General features: G+C 35.8%; 1 protein-coding gene across 2 annotated transcripts in view; it reads right to left on the minus strand.

Annotated features, from left to right (window-relative positions):
- Positions 1-19427, minus strand: part of THOC2 (THO complex 2) — a 48732-nt gene that overhangs the window by 16855 nt on the left and 12450 nt on the right. Inside the window, exons 8-25 of one of the 2 annotated variants that reach the window (XM_038164684.1) lie at positions 18259-18425; positions 17507-17599; positions 15072-15227; positions 12066-12238; positions 11725-11920; positions 10753-10794; positions 10016-10057; positions 8905-9035; positions 8717-8818; positions 7455-7539; positions 6370-6463; positions 5853-5933; positions 5487-5583; positions 3689-3806; positions 2996-3175; positions 2236-2400; positions 1300-1575; positions 717-858 (exon numbers count right to left, since the gene is read on the minus strand). In XM_038164684.1, coding sequence (XP_038020612.1) covers positions 717-858; positions 1300-1575; positions 2236-2400; positions 2996-3175; positions 3689-3806; positions 5487-5583; positions 5853-5933; positions 6370-6463; positions 7455-7539; positions 8717-8818; positions 8905-9035; positions 10016-10057; positions 10753-10794; positions 11725-11920; positions 12066-12238; positions 15072-15227; positions 17507-17599; positions 18259-18425 — 2340 coding nt within the window. The remainder of the gene's footprint in view (positions 1-716; positions 859-1299; positions 1576-2235; positions 2401-2995; positions 3176-3688; positions 3807-5486; positions 5584-5852; positions 5934-6369; positions 6464-7454; positions 7540-8716; positions 8819-8904; positions 9036-10015; positions 10058-10752; positions 10795-11724; positions 11921-12065; positions 12239-15071; positions 15228-17506; positions 17600-18258; positions 18426-19427) is intronic. The other variant, XM_038164685.1, reaches the window with a different exon arrangement.

Here is a 19427-nt window from a genome sequence, read left to right on the forward strand (position 1 = left end):
TCTTGGGACAGACGAACTACTACTTCCAGTTACAAACTCAAAGTTCATCCAGAGAAGAAAACTGACCAGAGAAAAACATTTCAGATTAACCATACCAGCAGAGTTCACAAGCAACATGAAACATTACAGATGTTTTGTAGGAGAAAAGACTTGATTCTTCTTGCTGCATATCTGCTCTATGAAACATGGGCATGCTGTTTCACTGCATGGGGCTGTCAGGCTGGCACAACACTTATCTTGTAATTGGAACAGGGTTTATGCCACCACCCAAACCCTGGAATATTGCTCCTAATCACAGGACTCAAACAAAGTAAGTTAACTCAGATGAGTAAGTGAGATTTTACATGCCTATTTCTTTGTCCTGTAGCAATTATACTAACTTAGCAGCATTCTAACAGCAGTTAGCAAGTACAAGCCAGTTTGCAATTACAAGTTTCCACTGAATTGGTGGAAATCTCTAACTTATTTTCTAAATTAGGGCAAAATTTAAAAGGTCTTGACATCACAAGAAACAAAAAACTTCTCTATGAAAACCAACTACTCAGCATTTGCAAAGACACATTACATTCTAACTAAAACTTTACCTTGCTATAATAGACCTCAAAGTAGAAAAAAAACAAATTTTCAAATAAACATTAAGAGTATTAGTGCAAGGAAGTTCTGGAGACAGTGACAACTACAAAAACATCCACAGCATTTCCCTTAGACACACTTACTTGCCAAAAGCCAGTTATCTTTCTCTAGTTTCAGTCTCTGTAGAACCCTCTGCACATGCTCCAACTGCTTCTTCTCCTCTTCAAGGAGCTTGTCCTGCAGAGCTGTGCAACGTTCTTTTTCTTTTTTCTTTTTATTTGGAGGCTATAAAATGTCAGCATAACTCATTTAGTATCATACCTAAAATTGCTATAGACAGAGCAGTAAGTTCCACGTAATACTAAAGAATTTTTGAAAAACTTCTCACTCAAAAATGTTCTACTCTAATCATCAACCAATTTTATGAACACTGGCTATAGCTAAGACAAAAGTGAACAGACAAACCATAGATATAGGTGTCTGAACAAGATACTGCTTTCTGAAACTGATTTTCCAGTAGTTTTCACTCAGTGGAGTCACTAGTATTTTTAACATGGGAGTTATAAAGGAAAGTCAATCCAAATTATGTTAATGTGGCAAATTAGAACGGATGAACCAGGTGACAAAACTTCCCAGATCTAAACAAGCTCAATATAATACTTAATGAAAAGAAACTATTTCAAGGATAGAAAGTTTAAATTGGACCACAAAATTGTATCAACATACCATTTCCTGATTGTCATCTATGGCTTTCATCTGGACTTTAAGTTTATTGACTTCTCTGTCATAGCTGCTGTGTGGCACGGCAAGGTCATACATTGTTAAAGACCAGAATGTAGCATAAAACTGAGGGCTGATGTCATCCCAGACTTTAGGGAGGTGCAGAGAAATCACAGCTTCATGAACAGGAGCCATCACCAACTCACATGATGTGATGTATTTGTGAACTTTATGCTGCTGTTTATTTCCCTTCTCAGCTTTTTTTAGTTCATCATACTTTGACTGTGGATAAAAAAAAATAAAAAACTGTAATCTATATATACAAAAATTACACTGAATATCATTTAACTTTTAGAGAAAACTTTTCTATACAACATTTACTTGTGAAATGTCAGTACATAAAGCACTGAAAAACCTCATACAGAACTTTAATCTTCATCCTCATTGGATGGATTGATTTATCTTTCTTCTGATGCTGCTTGTTATAGTAACACATTATGCTACACCAAGTAAAAACTGCTGTCCACATCAAACTTTTTAGATGCAGGAACAAATTAGTTTCTGACACTTCCTCAGACAGCACACCATTTGGCAGCTGCAACACTTTCCTCCACAGCAAAAATCCATCTAAAACACCTGCAGAAGAACTTACACCTTTGAGGAAACAGGGAGGGAGAGAATTCCTACTGATAACCCAAGACATCCAAAGAAGTGACTTCATTAGCTATGACTCCTGTCAGTTGTGTGAAAGTTGACACATGAGCCACCTTTCCTAAGAAGACTAAGGACAACCTGTTCCAGCTCAGCTTCTATTTCTAACGTTACTAAGAAAACTTTTCAAGTTTTATTTAGCCAACAAACTTTATCTGGAACCTACCACACGTACTGGTAACAGGTAGCAGAGCAGCACTACGAGCAGACAAATGGAAGAGTTGTACTCACTGAAATGTGGTGTGCATACATGGGTCTTGAGAGGAAAAATGCAGCATCATGAGGTGTGTGAAACTCATTACAGAGAACATCAATAGAAGGCACTCGCTTAATGTAATCCTCTGTGCTTAGATTGGATGCTAAAAACCCACCAAATTGTACCAGGGTATCATGGCACTACAAAAGTAAAAAATACAAAAAGTTAGCAAACATTATTATTTTGTTCAATAACTAAGTTAGGGAGAGCTTCAAAGCTTGCCTTTTTTTTTCCCCTTTCTGTTTCTTGTTAAAAATGCTGACATCAAATAGCAGAGCAAAAAATCTCACTGGGGAAGAACAATAAAATAAAAAACCCCACCAAAAAAGCCAGCAGAATTCAAGAGCATTCTATTCTACCAGAATGGAATGCAATTAGTTCCTACTGCCTAAGGCAGCAACAGAATTATTTTTTTAAAAAAGGAAGTTTCACTACTAAAGTAAGATTAGGAAAACACAATGGACACTAAAAAATAAGAATTTAACTTTTTATGACAAAAGATGCTTTGCTCTTTTACTCAGAGGTTACCTGTCAATATAATATACTTCTAATATACCCATGTATTTTAATAGAGCAACTCTGCAATTAGTTTTAAAAATCCTATGTATTCGTATTTATTGTACTAGATTCTCATATATAATTTTGTTATTTATGTGCTGAATGCTCACATATTGTGCTGAAACAGTAGAAGTTAATAAAAATAAGGGGATCTCATACACAGGTGTTTTTACTTGCCTGATCATACAGTTTTCCCACCAGCTTCAGATGTTTCTCCCCTCCTTCTTGAAAGACGACACCATTTCTCTGTTGAGCCATAAGCAGGCACAGTGGGAGGGCAAGATCATGGTCCAATAATGCATCTTTTAATCTCTGAGATGATTTCTTTGTATTCCTGATTTGGCCAAAGTATCCACCCTGCACAGGACAGAAAAAGTTACCCAAGCTGGAAAACAGGGCATTGCAAATGGGATCTGTGTGAGCTGACTGCAAAAATGCTGATGAACTAACAGCAATAGAGTTTCCTGTCCAGCAGTAAAACTCTCTGGATCCTGTTCTCCCGTGTACCTATAGAAGAATCAGCAACTAACCAGTCTTGCCTGGTTCGTCAGTTTAATCAGTTTTTGCTACTCCCCTCTGAGCAGGGCTGAGTCAGCAGGACTGCAGCACATCCAAGCTCACTGGCTGCTGGAATGCACAGGTCTGTCATGTAACACTCTCTCCTGAATATGAGATGCTGTGATGCACAAGAACTAAGGTTCACATCTACACAGCCTTGGCTGCCTGTCTCAAGGCCTGTAAGCTCAAAAGAGGGGGCAATTCTATCATAAAGCACACACCTTTCTCAGCTATGCTGCCAGAGTTCTTGAACCAGAGTCTTTAGAACCACCAACAAAAAGCAACAGTTATTGATAAATTTAACAAACACACCTCAGCTTTCAGTTGTTCTCCACCAGTCATGGCTTCCAACTGTTCCATCGTCATTTCTTCAGTAATTTCTATCCCAGCCATTTTCTGCACTACCTCTTTTAAAATAAGCAAATCAAAGCTGCAAAGAAAACAGAAAAGTGGAGTAAAAACAAGACAATTTGTTTAAAAAGCAGAAGCTATGACATTCAATATCTATTACAAAGCAGCACCACAATGCATGTTAAACAACATTTTTGTTCTTTTTTCAAGAAGAAACAGTTATGTCAAGCACAAGGATTTCTTTACTGCAAGTAAAAAGCAATGCAGTCATTCAACAGTTGGATTTGAAGATGGTAGTGGATGTGTATCAGCAGATTAATCAAAGTTTATTGCTCCCTTTTGTTGCTTTCTGTGTTTCAAACTGTATTTATACAGTTATTTCATTGAGTATTTTATATTTTGTTAAGGGCTTCTAAAATAGTATACAGCCTTAAAAATGTACTGGCAAAGTTAGTCTGGAGAGGTTACTCGGAAACATGGAAAACATCTTATTTTTACTTGAAACAGAATATATAAAACACTCCAACAATCATCCTGCCCAGAGACAAGGTTTTACTTCCTGCTCTGAATTCCATAAGGACAATGACTTTTACTTAACAGAAGTATAGTGAATTGTACCCAATCACAAAAAGCAGCAATGTTTTCCAGTTAACTTCTGAAATTTGTGTGACTAATAAAATCATTTACCCATGCCTTCCAAAACAAAGTGTCATCTTTAAATAATTCATACGGCTTATATTTTTGTTTGCTGTTCCAACAACGAGTATGTTTTCTGTCTAGGAACTGTGCAATATCAGCATAAGCTCCAATACCTGAATATTGCAGTCCTATGAAACTGATCATACCAATAAATCCATTTTATTTTTATGATCCCAAGTACTACTTTTTTCCCCAAAATACTTACAGTTGTGATTTTGAGGAAAGACAATAAACATTACTTACCCTTCCTCTGTAGCTCAATGTGATTGCCATCATCAGAACAAAATGTAGGGACAGAGGAGTATATGAGACTGAATGTCTACATTGCAGGGAAGGGGAAAAAACTACATTTCTCAAAATAACTACCCTAAAATAACATGCTGTGTTATCACCATTGGTAAGGTGCCTTTCAGTAACCATATGGGGATTTTAAATAGAAAAAAGTTGATACTTACCTATGTGATAAAATTAAAATCAAAAAAGTAAATGAAACAATAATACTAAGTGATGACAATGGAAAGACAGAAGGAAAAGTCAAATTGGAACAATTGGAACCCTTGTTTTGAGTTACGATTGACACTGACACATGAAGAAGCAATTCAACTACCACTAAATAAACTATAAAGTATTCAAATAATATTAAAATGTTAAGAGCCATCCCTGCAGAGAAGACATTATGAGAAAAGCAAAACAAACGATAACAGTCACACTGCTTTCTATAATGGATACTTATTTTTTAAATAATGTACAATAATGTGTATGATGAAATAATACAGTGGAAGGTTTTTTCCCCTATCTGGTTAGCTGTTAAGAAAACTATTAAAATAAGTTAATGATGAAAAATTGGTGCTTAAAGAATGTCACAGCTATACAATTAGAGGAAAAGTAACGCACTAAAGAATGTACCATTCTTTCTTTCTGCCATTTAACCTTCCCAGTGCTATGAATGGAGTTTGCCACTGCTAGAGCAACACCTACAAGTAGTGCTTGTGTATCAGCAAACACCTAAATAACACTTTATATGAACTGAGTTTATAAGGAACCATTGTGCAATACTTGCCTTTTGCCAGCTTTCAGCTGGTTGGCTACATACTGCAGGAGGCCTGCAAGTTCAATTGGGTATTTTCGGAACACGGCACCACAAAAGCTTGCCAGACCTAAAGCAAAGAGAAACAGCTATGACTGCACCTGTTTATTAAACAAACATTAACAAACTGCAAATGGCATCTTAGCAATACATGCATTTCTGGTATACAAAGGGGAAAAAAGTTCCTATTGATTAAACTTGACAGCTCTCCATTTTGCTTAAAATATTAGCCAGTAGGTGCAAGTGAAATATCGATCATAATGATCAACGGTTGAATAGATTGTGGGGAAGGTGAAATATTTTAAACATTACTGTAATAAATAAAACAAGAATACTAACTCTGCAGCCAGCTTGAGATTGTAGTGTCGTCATGCTTCATTCTCTCCTTCTCAGGGTTTGCCAATGCTTCAATGATACAATCTTTAGTGGAGTTAAAGAAAGTATTTTGCCTCAACTTACAAGCACAAAAGTTACAGGGACTTGTTTTTCTGGCTTTTATAAAATATGAACATAATATATAAATACAGCAATCACTAACATAATTATGGTTTGAAAAAAGTAAAACCATGAAACAGTAACCTAAAAGCAGTATTTATCTCACTATTTACAAAATCACTACGCCTTCAAGATTGAAAGTAGTAAAAACAAAGAATAATTTTCATAGTGTGAAAGAATTAATTGAGAGGGCTCCATAATCCACTACAAGTGCAAAGGTATTTGCAAACTTCACTGAAATTTCCAGCAAAAACCAGCAAGAAGAGAAAACAGAGGCAATATCTACTCACAGATAACATTCAATCTGGCTAGAACTGCAGCTTTATCAATAAGTGATGTAGTAATTTAAATCAAAGGATACATGCCAAGACATCATAGTTCAGGGAAGTGAGGTATTTCAGCGAATCAACAACCGGAGTTATCAAGTTATCATATTTTTGTATTTGTGATAAAATCTGCAAGTTACAACAGACATTCAGCTGAACAGGGACAGTATTCCTTATCTTTCACATAATAAAACCATTTAAAAATACTTGTCTTCAAAACCTACAGAAAACATGCTTAAAATTAATTTTTCAAACTGAAAGTAAACAGGCAAGCTCATTAATCTATCTAGTACCTTAAAGATACCAGTGAAACGTGTCTCTAACCTGTAAAAACAATTCTGTATAATTTCTCTTTTCAATTATCAGCAAATAAAATAACAAAAACATTTTTCCCTAATATTTCTTAAGAATCCTAAGCCTTAGCAGCAGGATTTCCTGTTGCTACATACAGTAATAAAAGACTATTTAAAAAAACCTTAAAACCATGAAGCTAGTTCATGAAAGACTACAAGTAAACTGCAATCATCAAGTTCTAAGATGTTCTCTTTGGTACATGACACAAACGTGTGCATACTGCAGCAGTAATTTCTACAAGTACAATCTAAAAACTGGTAAATCCATACTCTTAGGTCACATTCGTGAATAAGGTGGAGGCCCATCAACACATTTTCACAACTCTCCAGCACTCTGTAGGACTAAGCAATCTTAAAGTCCTTCCCAACTTCATAGGTGTATTTCAGACTTCAAAGCTTTAAGTTTTCTTCTAAATGGAAGACTCTGTCTTTCTCCACTCCACTCACAGACAGATGTCAGAGCAACTTCACCTGAATTCACATTCTGCATAACCTGATCAGCAATCCCTGTACCTGAGATCCACCTAAGCTAGCTCAAATTAAATTTTTTCTGCAGTTGGTTATTCAAGATACATTTACACATTTAATACATCATTAAGTATTATTAAGTCATATTTAGTATCTTACTATGTGCACTACTAAAAAATTACTATATTTTAAAATTAGCATCAAAAGTAGAAAATTAAATTAGAACTGCAGGCCTCTTCCTGAACTTCAATTATCTGTTGTCAGGATGAAATAGCATTCAAATACATGCAACTACATACATAATCAAATAAAATTGTAGGATTGCTGTGGCTGAGCTTCCCAATTTGTCTTCCAGAGGGTTTCACATTTTCCTTAGTTAAACGCCTGTAAAAGAGGATATATTTTATTACAAAAGACAAGATAAAAGAATATTAAAACAACAGGTCAGTTCCAGTGAAGAAGCATCTTTTTAAGTCTCAGAGACTAAATTCTCACTAGCAAATGTGTTTTCAAGACACCTCAGCACAGAAACGCTAATCCGTTGAAAACTGGAAATTGAGAAATCCTCCAAGATGCAGACAGTACAGCCAGTCCAGCTGTCCCCCTGTTACTATGGACCACATTCTAGCTTCAACTTTGAATATTTTGCTTTCCAAAGTCATCAGTGAAACTACCATGTGATGCTGTTAGTTGCTCCTGGAAATTTAACTTAGCTACAGATCAGTCATTTTTTGTTGCATTCAATTCACTGAAAAACAGTATGTCTTTGTGTTACAGTTCCACAGCATTTCCTACTGAAGATTTGAGCTCAACCTGAAACCTGAAGCTGACAGTAAATTATACACATAGCTGTTGACTTTCAACAACTGACAGCACTGTGGTTCACCTGAACAACTGAAAGACACTGTACAGGGGAAGGGGGGAAAGGTTTATGGTGTATGCAGCAAGAAGGGAATCAAAACAGTTGTTCCTAGCTTTCACAGCTCTTTCACAGAAACAATTACTGTCTTGCCTACATGGAAAGGTTCTGATTATCTACATTGTAACACTACACCATTGCCTTTGGCAAATGGAGAACCTAATACCCTGATGGTGACATCAAATGTGAGGTAAATCTGGAATTGCTGTGGGCCCACTTGAGGGTGAGAATAAATCATTCTGTTCAACTCTCTGCCATACATTCAAATGTACAGAGAACATGACAAGATTCTTGAGACTCTTTGGAGGAGAGTCTCCACATCCAGAAGAAATATGTAGCACTTGTACATTTAATAGGCAAAGCAATTTATCAAAAACCTTACCCATGGAAAAGGTTTTAAGTCATTTAACAGGACATTTTTCAGAGATTATATATCCTTATTGGTGACAAATTTGTCTGTATTCTTGCTTATTTGATGGTTTTTAACCACAATACATTAAATGCTTTATGAACAAGGACTATCTGGGAAATTACTAAGTCATTAAACAGGGAATGTATTTGTCAAGCTCTTTCTTCTCCAGCTGGTGGTATGCAATACACTGTACTGCAGTTCATAATTATTTATGGGAATAGACTACTTACTTCATTATATATTTGGCTCGATCTATGGTTTGAGCTTTAACTTTCACAAGCAGTGGGTGGCTATTGTATGTTTCATTCTTCCATTGCCCATAGAGACGGTACCTGGAAAAGTTATACAGGAAAAGGAATTTCAGAACTGACAATTCAGCAGCCCATTCCAAGGGATGGAAACAAATCATTCTACTCACCGGTACTGGTATGGAAAGGTTTTGAACATTCCCCATAATTCCTCAGACATGCATGCATTGCAGTCCATCAAGGAAAGAGATGGAAGCAAGACTTGATCAGTAATACTCAACAAACAGCTGAACAGTGTTTCCTGGGATAAAGACAGAACCCCAAGGTAACTATCAGGAAGTGCCTCAGAAGCAGTGTTAGACACACAGTGCGCAGACACACAAATGGAAAATCTGATAACAAAACAAGTACACCACAAGATTAAGATTTCCAGAACAAAAATCTAAATAGGATCTAGAAATATCTCCCACCAGAAATCATTCAGTAAATAATTTACAGACTACAGATACTGTCAATATTTTATCTGCCTATATAAGATACTAGAACAAAGCTGCTGAAATCTTCAGCAGGTTGCACTCATTTTTGAAACAAATGTACCATTAAAAATGGATATTGTGTGGACTTGCATGAAGTGCAACACAGAAAAAAATTCATTTTGGCAACTGCTTTCAATGTATTAAGGTATTCTGCATCTTTACTTCTATTTTCAAAATTTCAAACAAAAGCCTGAAAGCATTATACATGTTCATAAGACATATTTCCAATTTCCATGTTTTCAGTATTCTATCCTCACCCTTTCTCAAACATTTCTCTTTTCCACTGAGCTACTTTAGAATAACTATAGCAGCAACACAAAACCCAGAAGGGATTTTCTCTGTAATGATTCAGGAAATCAGGATATGTGAGAAAGAGGAGCAAGTAACAATGAAAGCTGCAGAAACTTCATATTGAAAACTCATTTGCTGATTTAAAAAAAAAAACAAACACTTATTTTTCTAAGTTAGATTTCTAGTGAACACTTGGATTTCATTGTGAGCAATATTGATAATAAATTAGAAAATTTTGAAGTAAATAAATTAAGCAATTTAAAAAATAATCATTTTACCAATAAACAACTCCCCTACTTCCAATTTGTCTTCTCTATGCTTCTCCCCACCATTAAGTGTATTTATAGAATAAATAGCTGGAGGATTTCCAGCTGATCCCAAGCAAATAAGAAATAAAATGCACATTTGGTCACCATTACAATCTTGCATGAAAACACCTCCCTCCAAAACTCACCATTTTCTCTTTATCTTCCTGTTTGCTTCCATCAGACTGAAACTGTAACAAAGACAACCATGTTATTTGTAGCACAGTTAATGCAACAGTTACAGTTTCAGAAAAGGGCTATCTCAGCAAAAGCATAAACCTGAAGGGCCAAGCATCTCTTAAATGTTTAATTTGCCATATATGTCAGCATTAAAGTATTTTAAATAGAAAATCGAATGCATGGATGAAACACATTCCTTACATATAGAGGGGCTTTGTACAATTTTGTCCAAAAAGAAATAATAGCTAGAGCTACAAGGAAACTTGCTGTTACATGTGAAATATTGAATTTTCTTACTGGAGAGGAAAAAAAAAGCCTAAGCATTCACCTTCTACCTAAAAAAATCTGAGGACTTCCAATGCAGTTACCAACAGCCAGAGATTATTTCCCCCATCTCTCTCTCACAATAACACCCTCTTAAGCTTTTAGTCTTCATTATTAAATTACTTTTTCTCTCTGCTTGTTCCACTCACCATGAAAAGCATATTAAGCTATCACACCAGTAAGGGCACAATTATTTTAAAGGTACACTTTAGCATGAAAGCTGCAGTGCAATGTTAGTAGCCTAACTTTTTAACTACTGTATGGGTTAACTTAGAGTCAAATTACCTTCAGTTACAAGTAATTCTACTGTGTGTTAAATGTAGTTTCACAACTAGAACATGCTGATGGCAACAATGCATTAAAATAACTTCCCCTATGTTACCTTAACCACTTTGTCACTGACGAATTTCTTCACCGTTCCAACCTAGAGCAAATAGCTAAAATGTTGCTCATTCTTGTCAGAAATACATTTAACTGTTATATAAGTGTATTTACAGTAAACCTGCACAAGAGATTCCTATAACCATGCAATCTCCATTCCAGTGTACATATCCTCTGAAACAGGGCTTTCTCACAAACCTTCAATATTTCAATTACAAAGTAGTCTGAATAGTCTGCTGACAGCAATAAAATGCAGTAGTCCCTTAAAATTATAATTTCCAACTGAACTGCACTGTCAGTAAAAAATGGCTATGATTGAAGTGATATCAGTCTTCTCACTGGCCAGCAAGAAATGAGCATGCTATGAAATGAGAGTATTTACCACTGGGAAATCTTACCATTCTGGATGAGAAGATGCCAAGAAATTATACACAGATATGGAAGTAGGGAAATAGTTGAAGCTTCCCTGATTTTATTACAAAGACTACATGGAACCCAAAGTTATTGTCGGTCTCTAACCCTATCACAGCATATTGGAATCTAACAATAATAAATTCTCTTAACAAAATCTGCTATTTTCAACAAAAAAGATCTTCAATTTCAAGAAATATCTGTGTTCTTAGCTCTGCATCATCAGGTACAGCTGGACATGAAAGCCTCTCATCAGGTGGTATATAAATTATGAGTATTCCAATATTTGTTAGTTGCAGTTGAAATAAAAATACTTCTAAGAAAAAAAAAAAATTATTAAATTTTAAGAAAACTTCCCCTCCAGTACCACTTAGATCAATCAACCTTCTCCAATGTCTATAGATCACAAAATTGATCAAAAATTAAGATTCTCCAAGTTTGTCCTTAGTCAAGATCTTCTGTTTCAGCATTTGAATACCACACAATTAGCAAGACAAGCATTTTTTGATATCAGAGTAATTGGTATTTTTCATGTTTCAACCAGCTGTTGTGTCATACCAACCTCTTTCATAAATGCTTTTCCAAGGCGCACTACTTTTGCAAATAAAATGGGATCATGGGACAGATGAGGACCAAGGTAACAAAGCATGTTGAACACTTCCTTTCTCAATTCCTCAAAGCTCTCTGCTTGTTTAGGTGCTCTTTTGTTCGGCAAAGAGGAAATTGGTGACCCTTTAGCTCCTTTAGGTACACCAACTCTGAAAAATAAAATGTGCAGCATTTCACATGAAATAGAAGTGAAAACTTGAGAAATGTATTTATAATTAGGCTTATCAGTGAATTCATGCTGCAAAGAAATTGTTTTTCTGTTGTGTAGCAGCAGAATTGTGGCTGCCACTTTACCTGCGGTACAGAGGCTCAATTGTCACGTGGACGAGCTGGCAAAGCGCGATCGCAATCGCCTTGTGCGAAGTGGAGTAAAATGGAGGCATCTGATCCATAATACTTTGTGCATGGTGCCAATCACCAATTTTTAATAAGGCTTCCAATAAGCCAAGTTTTTGATTATCAGGAGGCTGCAAGATAATAAAGAAAAAGTGTGTTCATAAAGTCTTCTTAATACTTCTCCTTAAGCAGCTGCAATCCACAGCTAGAGAAAAAAGCCTTGTATATGAACCATGTAATAAAAACATATGCAAAATAAAACTTAGCTAGAGACAGTAAGCAAACCTCAAAAGAAGTCATAAACCATGTAGACTTTAACATCGGGATCAAATAAAAAGTTAAAAATAAAACAAATTTATAAAGTTGTCTGATGTACGTCCGATCACGTATTTTTTTCAAACTGTCACAATCTATTGCAGCTTATTTCCTTACAGGACATTTTAAGAACAACGCAAGCACTTGAGAATCCTTTATGCTGTGTGTTTTTCCGGGTTTAAAAGCACAAACTTCTCTTGCAAAAGCAGATTACAATTCGAAAAAAGCTAAGCCACACTCAAACCCTTTCTCCATCCTAGTGTGCCTGTACAATAAGTTTCACATTAGCACCTATTCTAGGAGGCTCTAGATTTAAGTGCAAGTCTACACAAAGTTTTTCCAAAATTCCGTTTGCAATGCAGGCATAAGAGGAAACAGGACTCTAAAATTAAGGTCATGCCTTGAAGCACTTTTTCAGGAGCATGGTATTGATGCATTTTATTGTTATAAATTGGTTTTCCCTGGCACCCAAGGTAAAAGTCTATTCGTAAGTGACTAACAGTAAGAAAAACTAACTGTAAGTAACTACCAGCCCAAGATGATGTTTACACCCAGGGAAGGAAGATTATAAGTCTAGGACAAAATGTTTTTATTATTTTAAAGCAAATATAGTTTTATTTAAACCACACAAGCAAGGAAGGCCGGCTGACAAGAACAGTAATTACTTACACAACAGACACTCCTTTGCTTCTACAGTTTGCGTGGTTTTAGTGGGGTTTTTTTTCCATTTTAAAACTTTAACACTGGCAAAACTATTTTTCTGATAGTTTTGCAAATAGAAAACAGCACAGCACATGGTAACATGCACAGGAAAGCTCCACAGCAAAACCAAGTCAGGTCCCTATTCATGCTGAACTTAGGGAGCTCAGGCTCAGTCTAGAACTGCTGTCAAACCCATTCCTGCTGCCCACACTCTGACCTGTCTGGATGTCCTATCACATGGTTATGGCAAATGCACCTTAAAAGGCAAAAGCAGGCAGCACATTTGTCAAGACTAAATTATTCATTTTAGAATCATGAGATAATAATGAATTTTAACCACAAAAAATAAGCACGCTGTGGACCTAAAAAAGACTCAGGTCTATACTTTTTAAACACTGCTTCCTTATGCAGGCATTTATTCCATTATACTGTATCAAAAATAGTACATTAAATGATGTGCTGGATACAATGTGCCTAAACTTAGGCTGACAACACCTTTCACCTGTAGCTACTCCCCTAACTGCTACAAAATGCACCGCTAAGGACATACCAAAATACTTTTAACACAGAAATGAGCTTTTTAAGAAACAGCCCACATTGCATAACAGTGCATGCAGTCACAGAAATTGGTTTCTGTTAAGTACAGCTCTTAATTTTCCCATCACACAGATGCAGACTTTGTCATTTTAATCCTTCAGAAAAATGCTGCAGTTTCTGCTAAAGCTTAAAATTCTCTAGTTCTTAATTCTAAAGCTTAGTCATGAAAGCTGTCTTAATTCCTCTGACATTACTTGCAATGCATACACTCCCCATGTCACATCAAGAGTTTATTTTTCTGTCAGAAGAGGGTGACAAGCACAATTCAGAAAATTCTGGGCAGCCCCATCTGACAGCAGAGAAGGCGGGCCAAAGCAGTGATGTGTAAGCAAAAGGGAGTGAATCAGAAATTTAAAGTGAGTGAAAGAAACAGGCAGCAGCTGTGGCTACAGTTGAGAGTCAGAGGGCAGTGACTGTATCAGGTGCCTGAGGGAAGAAAATGGAATTACATTTTTCAAGCCAAGAAAGAAAAAAGAAAGGAGAAAGGAAGGTCAGAGATCAACAGAATCAAGGTGGTGTAGAAGAAGTAGGAATAGGTAGACAAACCAGATTGACAAGGAATACAGCAGCATACAGAAATTCAAGAACAGAAACCACCAAGACTGATGGATCCCTCCCCCCACTCCAGCATGCAACTTAAAAATGCATATATCAAGCTTTTTTTTGTTTGTTTTAAATAAAGTGTTTAATAATTAAGCACTGAAATGAAGATGACAAAAGAATGGCCTCTAGGACATCAAATAACTTTGTTTCTAAAATAAGCCTTGGACACATTAAATCAAATTAGACCTAGGGCAACATAAATCTGTCTTAGTAGGAACTTAAATGAAGAGTGTAAATTTATACATATGGAGGCTAAAAAGAAAGCAGAGTGAGCAGTTACAAGTAAAAATCCTCAGTTATAAGCTTTTTCTACAATGCAGGATAATTATACCAATATTCCCAAGTCTGGCAATTTTTTATGTCCCAATTTGTGACTGAAAGAACTAACGTCCTTATTTTAATGAAATCAACTAGGATTATACTATCATGACTCCTAGAAGTGCAGCTGTCAAAGGCTGTGAAGTGTATTACTGCTGGGGCATACTTAGTGGAGCTGATACAACAAAAAGAGAAGGAAGAAATCAATTAGTCATTGAACCAAGAATATTTTATGTACAGAAATCCAGAACAAACCCCAAACCATGCATTTTTGCACATTCAGTATAACAGAAGTGTGGTTGGAAAACAAATACAAGCCATGCAAGCAGCACTTAAATGTTTTTCAAAGAAATATGGTTTTATAGCAATTGTTTTGTTTAATGTAATTCAAATGATTTTGAATCTGAAAAGAAAGCTATTCAGTCACACCTTTTCAGTTTTCTCCTCCTCTTTTTCCTTTTCTTTCTCCTTTTCCTCAGTCTTTTCAGATGATAAGACGACCATGGTAAGTTTTCTGACAATTTGTTTAGCTTCCACTATCTCTCTCTTGTGTTCCTCAATGATGGCATTATCCCCAGGTAGAAGCTGAAAAAACACAACATTACATCTCAAAATTGAAGTGACTAGCTCCTATTGTGGATCACCTGAGCTTGGAGAAGAACTCTGGCCTTTCTTGTTACTAATATGACAGTGTTTCAGGGCACCAGTTTCTTTTCCTTGGTGCCATCATCCCAAACTGGGAATTACACTAATAGACCATTCTCAAATCAAGGACTCATGACAAATAATACCACCCTATTTCTTCACAACCATTCGTTGTCTGAGTCCCCCTTGCCCTCCAATTTACCATCCAGCTATAGCTTTATGGTGACAATTACATACATAATCCATGATAACATTAACACAACTCAGTGCCTTTAATCCAAGTAAATATTCAAAATATCATCTAAAGGGAAGAAAAATTTAATCACCAAGGAAAACCAGGTAACCTACTTAGCCACACACTTTCATTGCACATTTATTTTAAAGAAATAATATCTAAAGCTTACCTATTTTTTTATTTATGGGCAACGTGGGTTAAACACATGTAACATATGTTCTTTAAAAACCACCTTAGATAAAATACCTAGCATGTAAACAACCTCAGCATAGTCTTGTACTTAATCATAATCAGGGTAAGGAATATAAACCTACACTCAGAGATTAAAAGGTCAAGTTGTGAGACAAAAGAAAAACTCTTTTTCTGACAAAGCCAAACTTCAATTTAGCTCCTGAAACCAAAATGACACTTTCCCTGCAAGTAAAGAATCAACTTACTGCAGAGTCATGACCTCTTTGATGCACTCATCTTTTCTTCTAATGGTTTTAACACGAGAAAATTTTATTGGTTTTTCCTTGCCCAAATGGATCATTGAAGGAGGAAATAATTCCTTCATATCACAGAAATAAGCTTCAGCAAGAAGCAGCTAGTGTGGAATTTCAAAGGGTACACTGTATCTTCAGGATGCCATACATTCTATATGGCTGTGTGTATACACACACTAATTGAGAATAGTTTTTACAGGCTTGGAAGGGCAGGGAGGGCAGAGGTGGGGAGAACATTTCTAAATGAGAGTTATAATTCTGGCAGTGCTCTCCTATGGGAGCCACACAATGAACATCCCTCCAGACTCAACACCTACATGCTAATTATTTGATAAAAACTTTCATAGCAAGTTAAATCAAGCCTGAACTGAAAATAGATTTAAAAAAAAATACACCATCTCAAACATGCAGAGACAGAGACTGGCAGAGAGATTCTGGAATGAGACTAAGAATCACCACCATGCAGGTGAACAGTGCAAATGACTGCAGGGACCCTCGAGCCTGAGACTGGCAGAAAACATGCCCATACCTGCACAAGTCTGAGCTGAGATTGCACAGGCAACTGTAACCCCAAGTCTGAGCACGCTTTGTAAGCTTACAAACATCCTCTTAAAAACAAGCTTTATCATCACACATTACTCACTCCACACCAATTATCTGAGACATGCACTCCTACTCTTGCTCCACCCAACACATTTTCAGCCAAAATACTCCTATGAAGCCTGGGACAGTTATTGGCAACTCAATATTGATGAGATTGTGACTAAGGCTATGAAATGCCACACAAATTAATGGCAGGACTACATTCCAAACCTTCCACAAATGTAACTATAACTCTTTCCTTGATTTCAGTGGAAGAGTTGAATCTTAAATTTCTTAAGAGCATCCATGGATATTCTAAAATTAAAAATTCTTGTATAATGTAAAATTAATTTGATAACTACAACATTCTGTTAACCATTCATCAAACTGGAATGTTGGTTTATAAAAGAATAAAAGAATAAGTCTCTGATTATATCTGAACACGTAAGTTCATTTCTTTCCTTCAACCTAACAAATGGTTGTAGATAATGAGAGGCCTATTCAGGAACCTGCAAGCATTTAAAAAAAATAACCCTACTACTAAACTAGAACAATGTTTGGAGCTGATTGTCCTAGCATTTTTCTCAAAAGCTGATCTTGTAAAGCAGAACTCGATGGGTCTAATTCTTAAGGAAGGTTACTTAGGCACTTACCTCCAACTTCCTACTCTGCCAGAAGGTAGACAATCTGACAGACAATTCAAATGAAATTTATCAGCATTTATACTTTAGTATGTGCTTATTTGAATATTTGGCATAAAGAAAGCATTGAAAATTTTAAGAGTCGCTAAATATTGTACACCTACAGGTATTACACAGAATAGCATGAACTTGCAAAATTAGAAATAAGATAAAGTATCTCTCTTTTTTTAAAATGTCCTTAGCTTTGGCATCTAGCAGTGTAGTACTGTCACTTACATGAACATAAAGATCTTCCAAGTCTATGAGATTATGTTGCAAAAGGACAGCAGCAACTCTGTATAAGGAAGAAGGGGTCTCACCACTTGGATCCTAAAATGGACAACATCGAAGTTTAACAAAAAAGTGATCAGAACACAGCAGAAGATTATAAAACAGAAAACTTCATTTCTGTTCAGATGAAACATACTTTCAAGTCACTAGACTTTACTGTAATACACATTCAGTATTTTCAGAAACAAAAACTTTATCCTCACACCCTATAGTTCTTGTATGCAATTCCTAACTATGTATTTAAAAAAAAACCCTTGAGTATTTTATCAAATATCAACCATGACTCCCCTGCCAACATGCTCCTCACTTGTGGGGATAAGTCTTGTTTATAATGTACAGTCCCTTTGATCATGCCAGTCCTTACATAACTCTACAAGTTCAAGTGGAAGGTATCAAAATTGTTTTCAGCTCTTTTAAGAGAACATTAAGCATTCATTTAAGAGAACATTAAGCAAAATACGGTAAGAGACTCCCACTCAAATAACAAAATTACTGCTTTTAATACCAGAATTTTTCAACTTAAAAACTAATTTATATGTGTAAAAAAAAAAAAAACCAACAACAAAAAACACCCAAATCAAACAAACAACAATAACAAAAAAAACCCAAAACAAACAGCTGCAGAAAATATGTTATTACTAACTGCAGTTCAACCACCAAACACAAAACCCAAGAATTAATTAATGGAAATACATTACCTGATAAAATTTGAATTTGAACCCAAGGATATGGCATAGAGTTTGAGGTTCACACATGTACATGTAAGACTCTATCAGTGGTACAAAGAAATCATCATATTCAGGCCTGCACTCATAGACTTCTAGGATGATATCCAAAACTCTGTTAGGATCAAGATTGAAACATCCTAGTGGAGAAGAAGAGACAGAAAAGCTTAATTTTCATCTTCACTCTGTTTCTAAAATACAAATGCATTAACTTTTAAAATCAATTCTTTGCAGTTAAACATGAACCTCATTTATCAGTAGCAAAATAATCTGGATCATCTATAAGCATCATCTGCAGCACCGATCCTTTTGATTTGTCAAATATTGAACTATATCAAAATACTAAACAGGACTTCCAACCCAGATCTCAGCAAAAGTAGAAATTAATAACTTAAAGGGAACATTTCATAGTTAAAAACCTGACCTCACCAACACCATAGGGCCAGCAAAAGGCATGGGCTGCTGCTTCTTCTCTTGTGCTGCCACACATATTCATTCAGTCACACAAATTAGCCAGCTAGTAATTACTTTACAACCCAAAAGCTGTTCTGGTTTGAGCTAGACCCTGAACCTCCTGGTGGTCCTGCCCTGTCAATTCAGCATTACTGTCAGCAGAAGAGAGAAGAATTTCTTTATCAGAAGGGGAGCAAGCATTCTTTTATAAAATGGCAGCATAGCCTTTTGCCCATTACTACACTAGCACCATATGAGACAGGCACTGGTGCAAACATCAACATATTGTAAAAAATTCTTTATTCAGAAAGGAAGTGTAAAACAAGGGTAATTACAGGTATTAACTGTTTTTAACATTTTCCACTTTGTGAGATTCTCATCATGACTCAACTTAGAAGTATGGAAAAATCACTAAAAGGACCAGATATAGGAAGAATATTTACTATTTCTCATTTCTCTTCACAAGGAATCACTCATTCGGTATCTTCAAGAATAAAAGAATGTTCATGCATTGAACTGATACATTCAATAGCAAAATGCATTACTTTGTTATGCTCCAATCTGCCTGACAAGCATATCTTCAAAAGATGTTAAAATCACAGCATGCATATCTAAGGCTACACCATCAATTCAGTATTTATGTTAAGCATACCTACACAACACTCCCAAAATTAATTTTTCCACAGAAA

This window comes from Motacilla alba, chromosome 4A (assembly GCF_015832195.1).
Source record: "Motacilla alba alba isolate MOTALB_02 chromosome 4A, Motacilla_alba_V1.0_pri, whole genome shotgun sequence".
In the NCBI taxonomy this organism is placed as follows: Eukaryota; Metazoa; Chordata; class Aves; order Passeriformes; family Motacillidae; genus Motacilla; species Motacilla alba.